This window comes from Crocuta crocuta, unplaced genomic scaffold (genome assembly GCF_008692635.1).
Source record: "Crocuta crocuta isolate KB4526 unplaced genomic scaffold, BGI_CrCroc_1.0 scaffold111, whole genome shotgun sequence".
Lineage (NCBI taxonomy): Eukaryota > Metazoa > Chordata > Mammalia > Carnivora > Hyaenidae > Crocuta > Crocuta crocuta.
Genome location: NW_027527611.1, coordinates 2,130,698 through 2,148,547, shown reverse-complemented (window position 1 = coordinate 2,148,547; position 17,850 = coordinate 2,130,698). Strand labels below are relative to the sequence as shown.

The 17,850-nt window shown below is 45.5% G+C and overlaps 1 protein-coding gene across 1 annotated transcript in view; it reads right to left on the bottom strand.

Moving 5' to 3' along the window:
- CSMD1 (CUB and Sushi multiple domains 1) overlaps window positions 1–17,850 on the bottom strand; it is a 1,564,948-nt gene that overhangs the window by 166,671 nt on the left and 1,380,427 nt on the right. The window contains exons 38-40 of the mRNA XM_077771883.1: window positions 16,393–16,462; window positions 10,146–10,262; window positions 1,118–1,327 (exon numbers count right to left, since the gene is read on the bottom strand). Of these exons, the coding sequence (XP_077628009.1) occupies window positions 1,118–1,327; window positions 10,146–10,262; window positions 16,393–16,462 (397 nt within the window). The remainder of the gene's footprint in view (window positions 1–1,117; window positions 1,328–10,145; window positions 10,263–16,392; window positions 16,463–17,850) is intronic.

The window sequence follows — 17,850 nt, the reverse complement described above, 5'->3', positions numbered from 1 at the left end:
GCCTGGCCGCTCCTCCCTGTAGAGGAAACCCCCTCTTCCTGCCCCTCCAGAGCCGTGCTGATCTTACGGTCAGAGCATTGTGCTTTCTGCTGCAACAGACCTTTTCCCCAGGGCAGTAAATAATCCTTTCAGATAAAGGGCCTTATCACTAAGTCTGAAGTTATTCTGCGTTTCATCCAGACATAGGGGCTGTTGATGCCTTAGCCTCAGAAGTAGGAAGACTAAGCAACACCTTAAGTGCCAACGTCTAAAACTTCAACAGAAAATGCTATCATCTGTAAGAACACAGTAAAGCCCTTAATTTCAAAGGCAGTCGATGAAATTAGAGACAGCAAGTGATTTAATTAAGTTTTAAAAAAGAAAAGCCCTGGTTTTGATGTTTTCAGCTTCATGTGATTTACCAATAACCAAGACAGGCCAGCTGAGTGATCTGGTACGAAATGAAAATTCTGAACTTCTTCTCATCCCGAAAGTGGTTGGATAAGGCTGGACTCAAACTTGTCTTAAAGTCTCATATTCACATAGTTAAAAAAAAAAAAAAAGTTCATTCACTGGATGTTTTTTCCTGGCATACCTGGAAATGACATGTATGATATCTTCAGCCATTATTTTCGAGCGCCGACAGCAGCCCGTGTGTGGGACCCGCCGCCGGCCCCGCTGTGCCCGGACTCGCCAGCACGGTCAGGAAGGGATGCGAAGGGCCGGTGGCCACGAGGACAGTGACCGGCGGGGATGCGTGTGATGCGGGGCTGGTGGCCTGGGGGTGGGAGGTGTGCCGCAGCAGGCGTGACAGGCGGGAAGACAGGAGGGCGGCAAGGTGGCCCTGCTCCCCGTCCACGCTCGCGTCTGGCCGTGTGCCCGTGTGCGCTCGGGGTGCAGCCCCAGGTCCACTCCCAGTCAGTGTCCCAGGTCNGCGGGAAGAGGGGAGGGCGGCAAGGTGGCCCTGCTCCCCGTCCACGCTCGCGTCTGGCCGTGTGCCCGTGTGCGCTCGGGGTGCAGCCCCAGGTCCACTCCCAGTCAGTGTCCCAGGTCTGCACACTCATCACCACACAGGGAGCTGCCATTTCAACATGGCTGCAATGAAAGAGGCAGATCTGGACATCCGCGGACTCCTTACCTTGGTAGGCGAGTTTAAACCCCTGCCGGTTCTGGGAATGGTCGCTGTAGAAGTGGATGAGCGTTTCGTGCGTCGTGCTGAGCAGGGCGGAGGGGGGCTCTGTACCACTGAACTGCCCGATCATAGGGCTGCTGTGGTAGGGCCCGTTCTGAATCTCAAGGTAGTCGTGATTAGCTTCGGTAGAAAAGTTCAGAAACTGAATATGCGCACCTATGAAAAAATATGCAAAACTAATGAGTGAATATCAAAATGCTTAAGAGCCCCATTTGCCCAAAGTGATGAAAATTGTAGGAGTGTCCCCACACAGGATTCTCCGGGAGGCCGAACACCGCAGTCACAGGGGCTGAGAGCACACAGTCTGGGCTACAACACACCTCGGGTCGATGTCACTTGCACCATCTACTGACTATGTGACCTTTGTCCATGTAATTCATGCCTCTAAGTCCATTCCTTTGTCAAATACAACTACCAGCATTATATCGCAGAGATTTACAGGTAGAATACTTGGAGGGATGACTGGTACTCACAAATATGGCAATGATTTTGTCTATTTACAGTGATGACGGCCATACACACAAGGTTGTACCTGCATGTTGAATCATCCATAAGCTAACTTGTAACTTTATTAAGAAAAAAGCCAAAATGGGTCTAAAAAAATGCAGCAGCCTTTCAAAGTGGCTTTTAAATGGATGGTTGTACCATTGCACAAGAGATTGGCTAGCTTAGCAAGTGATTATTTCAATTGCATTATGTACGCAAAACCAATTATTGACTTTTGCAAGACGCCCAACCCAAAACCCCACTGTAACTTCCACACTTCAACCGAATACCCTGACACGGTTCACATACCAAAAGACTGTCCAGTGACCAATGTCACTGGGATCCTATCGATCTATGTACCAGATAAGATGTAGCTGATAATTTAGAAGGAGATCAAAATCAGAATTAGTTAGACTTACTTGCTATGCCTTTGTGCCATTTTTGAAAATCGATCTGACTCCTATGTCTGAAATATTTTTAGGCACTTAAATAGTTTCTATAGAACTCCAAAGGCATTTGTTTTCACAGAAATCCATGTGTAAAGCCTACACTGAGAATTCCAATGGCCATTACAGATCATTCTCTCAACACATAAGCAAAGCTTTACTTTGTGTTGTGACTCATGTGCTCTTGATAGATAAGAGGAGGTTTATTTTTACTTGTCATCTACTATATGTGACACGCGTGGTTGCTAGGTTTGGATATAGATAATACTTACATGGGTGGCCTTACCTAGTGTAAATGCTGAGAACATTTCAAGCAAACATACCTACTTGGGCCCTGATGGGAAATACAGTTATCGAAAGCAGAATTCAGTGAAAAAGGAATGAGCAAAGTTCAAGTAAAGCAGGAAAGAGAGATATAGACACTCAGTAAACAGAAAGTCTTTCAAGAAAAACAATTTTCTGTATCGCAGAGAAAACTCTGTGAGGAGGCCTGGAAGAGTAAGTAACGGCCCTCTCTGGGCGGAAGGGTGAGGCCAACTGCAAGCTGAAACTCCACTTCACCAACTGATACTTTTCTCACAATTACCCAGCAAGGCCCCTATTGGCATCATCATAATGTGACTCAGAGATGTTAGGTGTTATGTCCTGTGCATTTCAGGACAAGCAGAGTTGAATTTACACCGGAGTCTCACGGACAGAACGCCCACTTTCCTGGTTTAGCAAACGTGCTGTATAAGAAGTAACCATCTCAGGAAGCAGGAAATACTCCCATTCTTATTGGACAAGATTGTTTTACATTTGTTCAACCTTGACTGCAAGAGGAAGGAAGGAAAGATTAGAGTGTGGGAGACTTCAGGAGCGCCCCGCTGGCTTAATCAGGAGAGCACGTGACGTGACTCTGGGGTCTCAGGGTCCTGAGTCCAAGCCCCACCCTGGGTGTAGAGATTATCGGGGGCGGGGTGGGGGGCGGGGAATGCAGGAAACATCAGGAAGGGGCTGAGGAAGCAGAAGCAAGAGAAACATCTTGTCTGAGGGGGAAGATCTCTAACCAGCCAACCAAGCCTCAGAACCATTTCCGAACAAGTAAGTGCATCCACGTGACATAGGCTAACGCTATAAGCAACACAGGAGCCTCCGGGAAGGGCGCCCCCAGTCTGCCCTTGGCTTGACAATCCCAGCGGCACATCCCAAGGTCACGTCCATTCAGGAGTGTGGAGCAACACCGTCAGCTTAAAACATTTCTGTAAATAGTTTAAAATGTCAAATATTTCTCTTTGTTGAAGAACCATCAATGGAGTATTTTGTTTTTTCCTAAATGATAGCAAATATGCTTGCTGGTCCAAAGAAATTTGGCAGCAGGGAAAAAAAAGAGGGATTGAGAGAGATGGAAAGAGAGAGAAGGAGAGAGGGAAGGACGGAAGGAAGCACCTGGGGCTCACTTAGTCCCTGAATTCTGAGCTCCTCCCTCTGCATTATTGGGGCGGCTGAGCTCCTGACCGTCATCAGTACTGGATTTAGTCCCTCACCCACTGTTCAATGAGAGACATAGTCTTCTTTTGCATCATGACCCATAGATCTGATAAAAAAGGGTTTTGATACCGATAATGAAACCGAGCTAAGGGAGCCTTGTTTCTGAATGCATATGTGACTAAGTTGGGGCCACTGACTGGGGTGGTCTGCTGAAGTTCATGAACATGGTTTGTCACCATGAGGATGACCCCAAACAACCGGTGAATCACTGACATTTCTATTTATGTCCCAAAGTGCCCTGTACAGCATAGGAAACTAGGGCAAGATGAGACACTTGCAGAACGCACTCGCGATTTGGGTATCAAATCAAATAGCAGGGAAATGGCTTAAAATACGCTTGTTTCAGATGTTCATATGAGGACTTCAGATGCATTTATCCAGAGATACATTTTGAAATTCACAGAATGACACCGTCAAGGAAGAAATGAAAGCCAGCAAGCAGATCAAGGGGTAAAAAAAAGTTAAAGATGGCCAATCTCTAAAAGTGAAGGAAACAGTGGAGGTGGCCTTTTACTGACTTGGAATTAAACTTGAAATGGAACAGAATTATGGCAATTATGATTTTATGAAAAAAATAGCATTTTAAGCAGGATAAAGTATCCAGCCACACATCAAACCACTTCACACACGGCAGGAAATGGAACAGAACAGAGCCCAGTTCTAATCTGGTTTAAAATGGAATTATTTAGCTATCTAATTTTCAGTGACTTGTGTCCAGTTTGACATCATAAAGCCAAAATGAAGGGATTGAAATAAGCATGGCCTAGCTATCCCTTTATTATCTCATGAAACGCTGAAAAAAATGTTATTACAAGAAAATCAATCTGAATGTCCGTTTGGTGGAGCTTACAGAGGACATTATCATTGGGCTCATCCGATTATCATTGACACTGAAAATTAAGTGTCAGCAAAAGTCACCTGCACAAAGAATTTTTGACTTTGGATTTGACAAAACTTTAAATAGTAATGTGACCATGACTTTGAGTTAAACTTTTCTGATTTTAATTGATAGACTTTGTGAACATTAAGTGCTCTATTTAACATTTTCTGTGCCTAATAAACACATGGCAAGAGTGAATCTTAGGTACTGTTTACAGCCTCCCTACATATGCCACTAGATGGTCAAAGGCATGGTCATTTTGGGCAGCATGGCATGCAAAGTTGGTGCAGTGGTTTTTAAACAGAAAAGGCAAAGATAAAGAAAAATACATGGCTGTATTTTTGTTAACTCTGCTTTTAACAGTGACAGAAATTCTGTCGATTGGGCTTGTGCGAAAGCAATGCAAAGTATCAACCAAAATCTGTGAAAAAGAAAGAAAACAGAATAAAAATCATTAAAGCATTTGGTTTTGCAACTAAAAGCAGCTAACAGCCAAATAAAGCCTGCTTCATATCAGGCACCTGCGCTATGTTATTCAGAACAGCCCCAGGAGATGATGTTTGATCATATTTATTTTAAAGATAAGGAAATGAGGTTCAAAAGCATTGTTGGTAACTTGTGCACAGTCACAGCCCCAGTGACTGAGGAAGTTAAACTTTCTGTTCCACTGAACTCGGAGCCCCCAGATCTGAGCACACAGGATACTCACCGCCCCGCACCCCCCACAACCCAGCCCTCAGTCCTAAGTCCTTCCGGCACTCGGAAAGACGGGCGGTGTCCTCTCCCTGAGACTGGCTGCAGGAGACTGTCGTCACTGGGACGAATGATTAGCAACATGAGACACAAGTGGTTTCCATATGTTGCCAAAGCAAGTAATCATTTTGCCTTTAATTAAACTATCGATTGATCCATAGGCATTGGAAAGAAATGAGACAGCTGAAAGAATTATTCAACTAAGCTGGTAGCTGCTTAACTAATGGATCGGAGAAACTCTCAGCTAGTGGCACGCAATTCAGTGGTACGGAAAGACTCAAAACACCCCAAGGAAATCCTCCAAACAATGTCACGCTCTGCGTCAGCGTACTACCCGGGCTGCTGGATGAACTGGATCCATGTGTTCACCGGCACCACAGCCACCAATGCCCCGGGCACCCAACCACCACAACTGAAAATTGAGAACACAGGAAAGTCTGTGCAGATATTAGAGACAGCCTTAAAGAAATGAGAGAACTATCTTTAAAAGTATGGAAATGGAACTTATTTTTAAGAAAACTCTGGAATAACCGTAGTAATTTTTTTTTGTAATGCATGTTAAAGTTTTGATTTATTGTGCGGTTTTATACTAAGTAATATTCTATCTCTGCTTCCATTGTGTCAAAACTTCTTAATTTCTACACTTCTAGGTAAAGCAATTTACACTGAAAATAACATTTATAAGGATCTTATGAAAAACATATTCGTCTGTTTCTCATCTTCAGTTACAAGTGGTCTCCCCTAACTTGAAGAAATGTTTCCTAAAACCCATAACCCCACCATCCCAAACACCAGAGGCACTAGATGAAAACCCTGCAGAGTACTTTTCCCCATACGGCTAGCGGTGCGGGGACAGAGCACCACGGGCGAGCCGCAGGAATTTCACTGTCGCAACTGGACTCCCACCCATGATTCTTGTGCACAGCGAAATTTCAGACCCACTGTGCTTAGCGGTCATTTTCCTTGGCACTTAATGTCCCAAGTTTAAGTACACGGTCATAGTAAATCTGCTCTTATCGTTGGGTCTTACGTAAGCGAACTTCCCACAGTGCCCATTTCTTGAGGAACTTCCCAGTGACCTATATTCAACCTATATTGTTGAAAATGGTTTCCAAAACCTCAGACAGAGAAAGGGCTGGGAGAAGACCATCCCCAAGGCACACCCAGAGGCGGCCACTGAGGCAGGAGCCCTGGGTCAGGAAGAGACATGAACAGTGCCAGCAACATGCCCACGGCACGTGCACTTGGAAGAGCTGGGCAACTACTGCACTTGCTGATGTAAATCACCCATCATCCTATCCCTTCAGGGAGGAAATACCACTTACTACTATCTTCCAACTTGATTGCCAAGATCATCTTAATGGCAGAAGTTACTGTGACACCCATAGAAACATGTCTTCCCAGTCTCCCCCCCACATCCCACTGGGAAAACAGTAGCTGTGTCCTGGGTGGTAATTACAGAGGACGTTCCAGAATCATCCTAAGATTTGGTGTTAATAGGATACAATATGGGAGGTGAAGGGGGGAGAAATGAAAGGTGTCTGGGTGGTTCAGTCAGTTTACCATCTGACTCTTTATCCTGACTTAGGTCATGATCTCATGGTTCGTGGGATTGAGCCCTGAGTTTGGCTCTGTGCTGACAGTGTGGAGCATGCTTGGGATTGTCTCTCTCCTCTCTCTGCCCCTCCTCTGCACATGCTCGCTCTCTTTCTCTCTCTCTTTCAAAAATAGATTAACATTTTTAAAAAGAGGGGAGGAATGATCATTAAGGGATATGGTAGTCATCTTTGCCATGTTCTTTTTTTTTTTTTTTAATAAGAAACTTCCAGAGTGTTTAACACAAAACTGCAGATTCCTGGGTTTCGGACCCAAACTTACTATCTCAAAGCTTCCAAGGTAGTGATGTGATGTTTGCCTCTGACCTGGGACTTCCTGGGAGGAAAGTACTGCTAAGCTAAGAGCGAGGGAGGGAAAGGGGGGCTCCAGGTAAGGGCGGTGCTGTACATCCAGACCGGGAATGAAACAGGACAGTCCAGTCTGGAATCAACTGGCAGAGGGAAAGAAGGAAGTGATGAATCTGAACTTGAATGGAGTCTGTGACACCTTCAGATGCCCCAGATGAAAATATGTCCCACGTAGCTGGAAATGTGGGCTCACATGCAACAGGAGAGGTAGTATTTCGAGCCATGTTGTAATAAGGGAGAAGAGGCAGAGATAAAAGAAGACCAGAAATAGATAAAATTAATTGACTTAAGAGTTTCAAAACCCCCCTGTGGGGTTGAAAGCTAGGCTGTAAAGTTTTCTCGACATCAACAAAATGCTCTACAATTCTGTAAGCCTCAGAAGGCATTTCTGGCCAGAATGGAGAGACCCCGAATATTCACTGTGCCGAAGGACCTACCATCACTCAGATGCCTTTTCTCTAAATCTGTAGCTTAATTTCTAGAAGGATATTTAGAGATTATAGAATTTATCACAGGCAAACCTGGGACATTACATTTAACCTGTAATTTACAGTTGATTCTTGAACAACACGAGTTTGAACTGTGTGGGNGACAGTTAACTTTGGTGTGGTCAGTTATCTGAAAGTATACTTTAAATGAGAACAGCTTTTTTTTTTTTTTTTCTTTACAGTATAGAACTCTAAAGGTATTCTCTCTTCCTTATGATTTTCCCAATGATATTTTCTATTCTCTAGCTCACCTTATGATAAGAATATAGTATATAATACAAAACATAACATACACAATATGTATTCATGTTATTGATAGGCTTCTGATCAATAGCACGTTATTATTAATTATGTTTTTGTGGAATCAGGTCATATTGGATTTTTGACTATGCAGGGTAAGCACCCCTAACCTCCAGATTATTCAAGAGTCAACTGTATCCTGAAGCATAATTACATTATTCTAAAAATCTAGGGATAGTGATACTATTTTGTTTGTATTTAGGATTTAAGACACAACATTTCTTTTTGCCTTCCCTTCAAGATTCTTTCAAAACCCAAAACTATGTAGTATCAAATATTTAACAACTTAATTTATTTTAATTATGACATCTCATAAATCTTTTTTCTCATTCTGTCCTTTCTTCAAATAAATATTTTCTTTGGGTTCATAGATCATGATCATGAAGTCTGACAACCTGAGTGATTTCCCCCCCCTGAATTATTATCTTTCATGCTGGTTTACACATGAGCAGCATAAGGGAAAATGCCAAACAATAACCTTTTCGATCACAGAATGGTCAAATTGGGAAAATAAGTTAATACAATATTTATATCCATTCATGAATAATGCATTTCTAATGGGATTTGAAAGGAGAGTGGGAAATATTCGGAATGGTAATAAAACCCCAGCTAACGCCTCCCCTTGCCATTGCTGCTCACTGACCCGCCACCACTTCCATAGACCATGCCGCACCCGACTCAGCAGCGCAGTGGCCCCATTTCTGAGTCTCTCCTTTCAATGGCTGTGGTCATTTACCTAACAAGCCTGTGACTCTGGAGGGCCCTGACCCTGGCGGAATGCCCTGGGACACGTGTACGTCTGACCCCCGCCTCCACCACCTGACTCAAAGGTCCTATGAACCACATCTGTATCTTTGGATCCATATGCTAGGAAAGCAGACCCGCCTTTTGAGAGTAACTGAGCTCATAGTGGTTAAGCACGTGGAAGACCTGCTTCCTTAGGCTCAGAGTGGTTATGATCTGAAAACCAAAGCGAAGCTAAAAAGCCTGGAGGAAACAGCGTCTGTGACCTGTGGCCTCGCCCCTCCGTGGTCCCATTCGTGCTGTGCTGGCCCCTCAAGGACCTCAGTAGGCATGAGTTTCTCCTGAGCTCTCCCCGGTGGGGGTGCCCTTCCACGCCCCCTCTCCCTGGCGTCACATGCAGGGTCTGTCCACAGCACGTGCGTGCTCGCACACCCGACCGGTGGGCACTGGGACCCCTGCCCGGATCCCTCCCGGCTCCTCTCTGCTGGGCAAGCGGGCCCTTCCTTCCTCCATATTCTACATTTCCGTCGCCCTTTCTGTCCTGCACCCAGGTTCTTAAGCTGAAGCTTTGAAGACCTAATAATAAATATGATCATTCACCAACTACCATTTCACGTAGTAGATGTCCCCCGTTACTATACGTGAGGACATGCCATAAGGATCTGATTTGGCACACCTATCAGTGTGTGCTTCAGACAAAGCTCACAGGTGGGGAAAACCCAAAGTGATGAGCTCAAATATAAAGGAAATCATGGCGCAGACAAGGAAAGGCATGATGGGGACTCAAAATTTCACAAAGCCTGTGCATTTCCGGAAAAGGCCATCATGAGATTTTACTGTACATAACAATGAAAGTTATGAATTATTTAGGGTGCATACCCTGAAAGTTCATAACTAAATCTTATGAAAAGCCATTTTCATAAACTGAAATCAATGCAATACATAATTACAAAAATTTATGAAACAGTAATAAGATGTGTCGCAACCTGAAAAAGCCTTAAAAATTGTTCCAAGGAAACAACAACCATTATTAAATTCCCGAAATAGATCCTAAAAGGTGGTATGATGAATAAAGAGAGGGGTAATTGAATTAGGAATGCTACATATACTCCGTGAGCCTACTACATCATCATCCTTCTAATTTAATTTGCCTTGAAAAGAACTGCATGGCTGAATTGATTTTTTAATAACTTTCTGTTCTTGAAGTTATTCCACCAAAGCTTTATTTAAATCTGTAAGCCACTTTCAATTAAAGACAGTTATGTCAACAGAATAAGGCACATTTGTTTTTATTCAGCTGAATTCCTTCCAAGATAGAATTATGAAGTTGAAATTTTAGGAATCAAAAAAAAAAACAAAAACAAAACAAAACCTTTCACTTACCATAGCCAACGGGCAGCTCAATCTTCCAGGTGCAGTCCAGGTTGTTGGGGTAGGCGCCCGGAAAGCCTGGGCTCAACACCACGCCCCCCATGCTGTTCAGCGTCCCTCCACAGGTGGCTGCAAAGGGACAAGGGTACTCAGTGCCGGGGGTCGTCGCTCTCTGGCCAGGGGACGTAATGACAGCTGCCCTGTGGGCTGTGCTATGTCCGGACAGGACGTGGATTCACCCTCAATCACAGCATATGCACCGTGCGATGTACTTTAGTTACTCACTGGTCTGGTCCTCCCTCCTGGGCATCAAATATTTAAGAACAAAGATGGTTTTTCCAAACGTGTCTACTTTTGGTGCATGGAGGCTCAGAAGAGGCGAGTCAAGGTCAAGTACCATGCAATTCCATGCATGTTCGTCAGGGGTCCCGAGGACTTTCAGGCTATAGGTCGCTATTCACTGAGTGGTAGTATTGGTTACTCTTTGTAACCAATTCATTGGTAACTATGTGCTACCCCCTAGGCTGAGTAAATACACTGCAGAACTTAATTCTCATAAAACCCGAAAAAGTTGGTATCATTATCCATTTTACAGACAAGGAAGCCAAACCTTAAGAGATGAAGAAATATGCCTAGGCAACACAACCAGAGGATTAGGCCAGCTCTGATTCCAGGACCCACGTTTTAATCAGCATGCATTTCCTTTGGAATTTTTTCCCTTTTGGGGTATATCTCAGTGAACCCACTTTCTCCAGGAAACCTTACATCCATCGTCATGACTGGTTGTGAATGTAAGCTCCCACGTCTGGCCTGACCTCTGTCACTCACATTTTATGCTACTATAGCTGAGGTTTAACTATAAAGAAACAATTGATTTTATAACACACTTGTGTTATAAATATATGTTGAAGCAGATGAAATTCTAATCCTTGACCATTGTGACCTACTAAAATGGCAATTTCTTATATTTTGAAGTAATAATGCAAATGCTGTCACTTCTTTCCAGGAAGTCACATTTAAAAGCTTTATTGCTATTCTAACAGTGTTTTCATTAGGCAAAATAGTTTGTGGAAGGCCTTCTTTCAGAGAGCTCTCAGGACCCGTGTGGAGGACTCTTTTTCATCTTTTTAATCACCAACATAGAGAATTTTTATGTGTCAAGGATAGAGTTGATAGGAGGAAAAATCTAAAATCTTAAAAAATCCAGTCTAGTGAATATGGTAATTGCCCAAGCCAGGGAATCATAATCCGGGTTTCAACATTGTGTAAGTTATTAAAGACGTAGGTTTAAAAAAATAAATAATGTAGTTTTGTGGGATGAGTGAAAAATTCCAGCAAAACCCTGAATGTGAACTTTGTTGTTGTTTAGAGTATAACCTGTCAAGGTGACTTCTTTGTGGGAGAACCAAGTATGTGGAAATCTAGGTGCCAGGGTGCATTGGAGCCATGAGTCCATCAGTTCTGGTGAAGGCACACCAGTGGATCCGAGCGGCCTCCCTGAAAGTACTGAGCAGTGATCTCCCCTCCCTGAGGGCTCTCATGGAGCAATGAGAGTACGTACGTAAGTCCAAGCACAGAGAAAACGGACATGAAAATGCCAAATCAATGACAGCAGCACCAAGACAAATGTGAAGTACAGGTGACATTTTTCAACAAACCCTTTTGATTTTGAACACAGTTTTTACGAAAAAAAGAGGAAAAGATTGGGAATTAGAAAATATAAATATCCACGTATATTTTCTTTTTTTTTAAATTAATGTTTGTTTATTTTTGAGAGAGAGAGGCAGAGTGTGAGTGTGAGTGGGGCAGGAAGAGAGAGACAGAGAAAATCTCTAGCAGGCTCCAAGCTGTCAGCACAGAGCCTGAAGTGGGGTTTGAACTCGTGGACTGGGAGATGGTGACCTGAGCTGAAGTTGGACGCTTAGCCGACTGAGTCACCCAGGAGCCCCTCCATGTTCGTGTTCAGTTGAGGATTGGGGCAGTCTCACCGATCTAGCGCTTGGATGATGGAAGTCTCCACCAAGAGTCCCCAGTAGACACCATAAATGGTCATCAATAGTCACCACCAGTAGTTTGCTCACCAGGAGCCACCATCAGGGTTGTGGAGACAGACGCAAGGGCCTAGATACTGGGTGGGTCAAACATACAGTGGCACCTAACTCCTCGAGTAGTTCGTTATCCTCAAATGTAATCCTCATTGAGTTTATCTCAAAATATGAAAATCATCCGATGGTGATGCAAACAGAACTCGCAAAGGATGAGCGTCTATCTTGTTTCCTTTGTGATGTGTTCAAAGCTCCACCAATGGGCTTGTCTTCTTGTAGAAGTGTTCACTGTCACAGCCACGGCTCCGCCTTCTTCCCAGGGTCTATTGGTCTACCACCATTTGGTACACTGCCTTCCTGCCCTTGCACGAGACACTCCCTCCCCACCAGACCCCTTCGTAGAGTTAAGTGGCTCATGTAGGGAGCTAAGGGCAAGTACAGTAGCCCCAAAGGTCAAGGTGTTTATTGGTATAAAATAGTAGGGGTTTTACATCTTGCTGGATTAATTTATTTTCCTTGGTGCAGATTCCTGCCATTTTGGCAACCACATGGGGAATTTTACTCCAGGGCCCAGGCCGTGCTCTGCTGGAGACCCCACAGTGTGGACAGTGCCGGCTGGAAGGCATGGCCTTGGCGAACAGCATGGCCAGTCTGGGGCTTGTTGTGCCTCTGGGGATAGTTAATACTGGGTGAGCTTTGAGAGTGGTGCTTGACACTCAGTAACCTGTAGAGAAGTGTTTTGACGTAAACTGTCTTCATTAGTACTTGAAATTTCTAAGAGCTAATAAATAAAAGATTATCTCTCTATGGATTTCTAGTCTTAAAATCCCCCAGCTTGGATTAATCGGAAGGTGTTAGCTGAAAAAAAGAAAAAAAACAACAACAAAAACAACCTTTGCTCTCTCAGATCAGACTCTGAGACTTACTGTGGGTTGTTTGTGAGGTTTCCAATGAAACACCTTTTTCTAGAGCTTGTAAGGAGTCAGGAGCGAGCAGGTGTTACGGAAGCTGATGTATCTTCGACATTCGCTAACATAGGGGACGCACTAATACTAAGTCAAAGTGAAAACTCATTCATACTGGACTAACATAGGTCAACTACTGGAACAAAACACGCCTTCATGTAACACAGGGGGCCAGCGATGACACATTGTTTGACTGAATACCTGTTGTGAGCTGATTTCATTTCAGAGTTACAAATATTTCACTTCCAGGGATTGAGGGGAGGTTCTTCATTCTCAGGTAAATAGGAAGGTGGATGTTCTGAAGGGGAGAGGCAGGGAGGGAGGAGGCAGCCCCCCAACACTCTGCTTCTCCCTTCCAGCTCACCCCCGGGATGTCAAATCTCTATACAGACAGCTTCAGCGTTTTAGGGGATGTGGCGATCTAGACATTTATTTTTAATGAGAAATCACTTTCAGGAAAAAAAGGCACCGGCCACCGGGGAACACTTGCACTTGTAAGCAAACGTGCTATGAGGAACGTAGCAGGAAGTCTATTGTTCCCGCACGAGAGCGCCGTAAAGGCTGTGGCTGTGTCCTAAAGGTTTGGCTCCGTTTGCTCTTCCTCTGTGCCCAGCCTCACCTGTTTCCCATTCTGGGTGCTTCAGCCGTGTATTACTGAAAACTGTTTAATACCCAGGATTTGTGTGAGCTGCGGGACAAGCAGGCTTGCAGAGGACCATGTAACAGAGAGTAACTCTCTTGCTTGACCTGTGGGTGCGGGAAAGCCACACTAGGCGATCACAGCCCTTGGCCAACGGGTCATGAACAATGTGGGAATAGCTCAGAGGACACTTTTAAGGATGTGTTGTGCTGTGCCCTTTAAAATCATCTGCATTCTGGGGGCCTGGGGGCTCAGTTGGTTGAGTGTGTCCGACTCTTGGTTTCAGGTCAGGTCGTGATCTCATGGTTCGTGGGTTTGGGCCCGAGTTGGGCTCCGTGCTAGCAATGTGGAATCTGCTTGGGATTCTTTCTCTCTCTCTCTCTCTCCCCCTCCTTTCTGCACTACNCTCCGTGCTAGCAATGTGGAATCTGCTTGGGATTCTTTCTCTCTCTCTCTCTCTCTCTCTCCCCCTCCTTTCTGCACTACCCTCTCCCCCTGCCCCTCACTCTCTCTCTCAAAATAAACAAATGAACTTAAAAATCATCTAGAGACGTCTAGTTCTAGATGACAAGGGGGTTCAGAGTGCTCCCCACACAGCATCCGTGAGTTGAAGCAAGGTAGGAACTAAGACACGGCACCCATTCTTTCCCCCTGCCCCTCATTCTCTCTCTCAAAATAAACAAATGAACTTAAAAATCATCTAGAGACGTCTAGTTCTAGATGACAAGGGGGTTCAGAGTGCTCCCCACACAGCATCCGTGAGTTGAAGCAAGGTAGGAACTAAGACACGGCACCCACGATCACTGCTACGACAGTCCACGCTGTCTGACAGTCAGTCGTTTACTGGTCATTCAGGAATCAAAGTTACCGAGAGCCCAGCGCACTAACAGCACAGTGGCGAGTGACGTTTGGCTCTACCTTTAAGGACCTTGGGATGGTAGGGAGGACCGTTCGAGTTACGAGAGATCACATCACAGCCGCACCAGGAAAAGCAGAGTTGTGCACGCTGCAGAAAGGACCTTCTGCTGTTGCTGTTTCCCAGCCCGAGGGTGGCAGCCTGGACAGGGCTGGGGGAGGGCAAGGCCGGTGAGGCGCGTCCCCGGCGGCAGACGTTAAGAGGGGCCCACATCCGCAAATGCTGTGTTGGTGCAATGTTAGGACGCATCAACAGTAATGCAAACAACAGCAACAGCAAACGAACCCTACGATGGACAAAGCATCGACGTTTCAGGTAACAACAGGATGTACTGCTGGCTTCCCTTGCCCTGGGCCGTGACGGGGGACACAGGTGCGGGCGGCGGGCTGGGGGAGGGCGTGGCCTGGAGTCGTGAACTAGCAGGGCCCCGTGGGCATCCCGGGGACGTGCAGAGCGGGGAGGGGGGTGAGTGTCCGCAGAGAAGGTTCGCAGGTGCAGGGCCACGAGCGGGTGCACACGCTCGTTCCCCCAATAACGTAGGAGGACCCCGACACCAGGGGCCGTAGGCTAGACTCCTGTGGGGACAGATGGCAACCACTCAGGAGGGGCCTACGAGGCACTAACAGCCTGTGAGACCCTAATGCTGAGGCCGTGGAGGGGAGACTCAGGACTGGGGAGCGTTTAGGTTGTGGGCCCTCAAGGGCAAAGAACCAGGATTTGGTGAGATGGAAGCTGAGCTAATATCCGGATTATTCAAGAAAGGTGATGACCACGGCGTTCACCTGGGAAGGGGGTACGGGGTTTGAAGAAGGCAACAGGCGTGCAGGTCGGGTATGCTGAGGTTCGCAGGTGTGGATAGCACCGGACACGGCCCTGCGGTCACCTGAGCCATGAATAAAGGTCTCTGAGTCAGACATACAGCTGATGGGTGGTCGGCAGTGGGTGAACCTTGAGGCCCGAGAGGGAGGAAGACCACGTAGACATGAAAGAACACAGAGCCCCGGACACGGCCTTACACTCCAAGGTCTTCCCACAGAGGAGGGAATGGAAACCATCTGCTGTTCCCAGGGAGTCTCGGGAACTCCCACCGGGTCCTCTAGACAACAGGTAACTGGGCCCCAGGGCACATGTTCCTCTTCAAAATGCTGGGCTGGTGGGTGCTTCCTAACGGGGCCGGCTGCACACTGTCCTGGTGAACGCATCTGCGGGGCGGGGGTGGGGGGTGCTCTCCGCTTCTCCTATGAAATACCATCCCTCCGACTTCACATCATTTATTTGTACTTCTGACTTCTGTTTCTGGACACGTGGTTTTCACGGGGCCTAAAGGCTGACACAGAACACCGGTCGGGCTTCCAGCCCAGCTGTGATGGTTCCCTCTCGTAATTAACCCACCGGCCCTTCTGATACAAATGTAATTTGGGTTTAGTGCCTTGAGCTAGCAATCTGACATTGGATCCATGTAGGCTGGTCCATAGATGACGAAAGGGCGGAGCTAGTACTTCCCGTGGGAGAAGACGCGGGTTCAATTCCCCTCACCTCTCTACTGCGTGATGGTGTCATGACTAAGTAACAACAGCTTTGGAAGGAATTTCAAAGTGCACCGTGTGAAGCCCCAAAGAGGGGCTCAAGGAGTCGCCACTGCGTTATGACAGCACTGGTGCCTGTGACGCTGCGTCCGGAGGCGCGTCCTTACCGATGCAGAGGGGAGATGGGTAGTTCCAACGACGGACGGTCCCCGGCATACAAGAGATGTGTGACCGGCCCTGCGTAAGAGACAAGGAGATGAAGCTCATGTCACTGCAGGTAGACTGGTTACGGGTTACACGTGAGAACCTCTGTCCTTCTTTGGGTTTCTTTCTTTGTCTGAGTGTCAAAAAAGTCAGAAATTGTGAAATGTATTCCACTAATGTTTATCAAGGGATCACACGCCCGGAATCAGGACAGAAAAAAAAAAAATCATAATCACTGTGTTTCCTTTCACTAAAGACCAAAATCTTGCACTGCTCCATTTGACAGTCTGTGACATGCTCCTTTCCCGATGCTTAACAAGATGGCTTGGGAAATAAACACAGTTTTTTTAAAAATCATCATAAGTTACAGCTTTTGATCTGGGAGGCTGTAAATGATTAGGAAATGCCAAGTATTGATTTGAAGGTGGAAGTGCAGCAATATGCATAAAGAAGGTACCTTCCCAGTTACCTTTCATGTTTATGTTTCACATTCAACCCACACCCCCCTTTTGGCCCCACAAAGGATGGGGTCAGTGCCTCCTTCACCAGATGAAAAGGAGGCTTAATATTCATTTTATTGTCAGACAGCCTCACAAACTATTGCATAATTGTGGCTGCAATAAAATTAATCCCCAGCACCCACTGTCTCTTTATCCTTTATCCTTTAAATATACGAACTTTGGAACTTTGACTCTTCCAGAATATCTGTCCTATTCTTTCTGTTTTAAAAATCAAACAGCAGCAGGTTAGATCCTGAAAGGTTTGTGCCAAAATCTCTCTCTCAATAAAAGAGAAGGTGGTAAATGGGGCACCTCTGTGTGCAGACTACTCGTTTTAGTTTTGTTTTCCTCCCTGTGACTCGGTGGCCTTATCTGCCATGCGTAGTCATTCTGTGAGTTTCCATTTGCCACCCACGACCGGCACAGAGGCAGCTGAAAACAAATCTTTAATTCATGGTACATAATCCCAGCCATGTTGGGAATGCATCAAACGGGCATTTGCGTGAATGCAGTTATCGATAACAAACTGATTGCCTAAGCTCAGAAACCTTCCGTACTCGATTCATCTGCCACAAAACTCATTTCCTCATACTTTCTGATATGTTACAAAGTCATTATGCCAAAAGGAGACTGAATTTACTCTTAAAGAAGACATTCTGTGCAGCACATTTCGTGCAAGAGTTTGTGCTGTGTGTATCCTCATTTTCTGATCCATTGAATTATCTTCAATAAATTTCTTCCTGAATTATGGGTAGACATAAAGTGCAAAAGCCTTTGAAGCTATTTATTGATGGCTCTAAATAGAAGATTCATTTATTACCGATCTGGGTCATATTCTGTTATTGATTCTGACACATTTTCCTTTATTTATTTATGTATTTATATATGTATTATTTTGAGAAAGACAGAAAGAATGAGCAG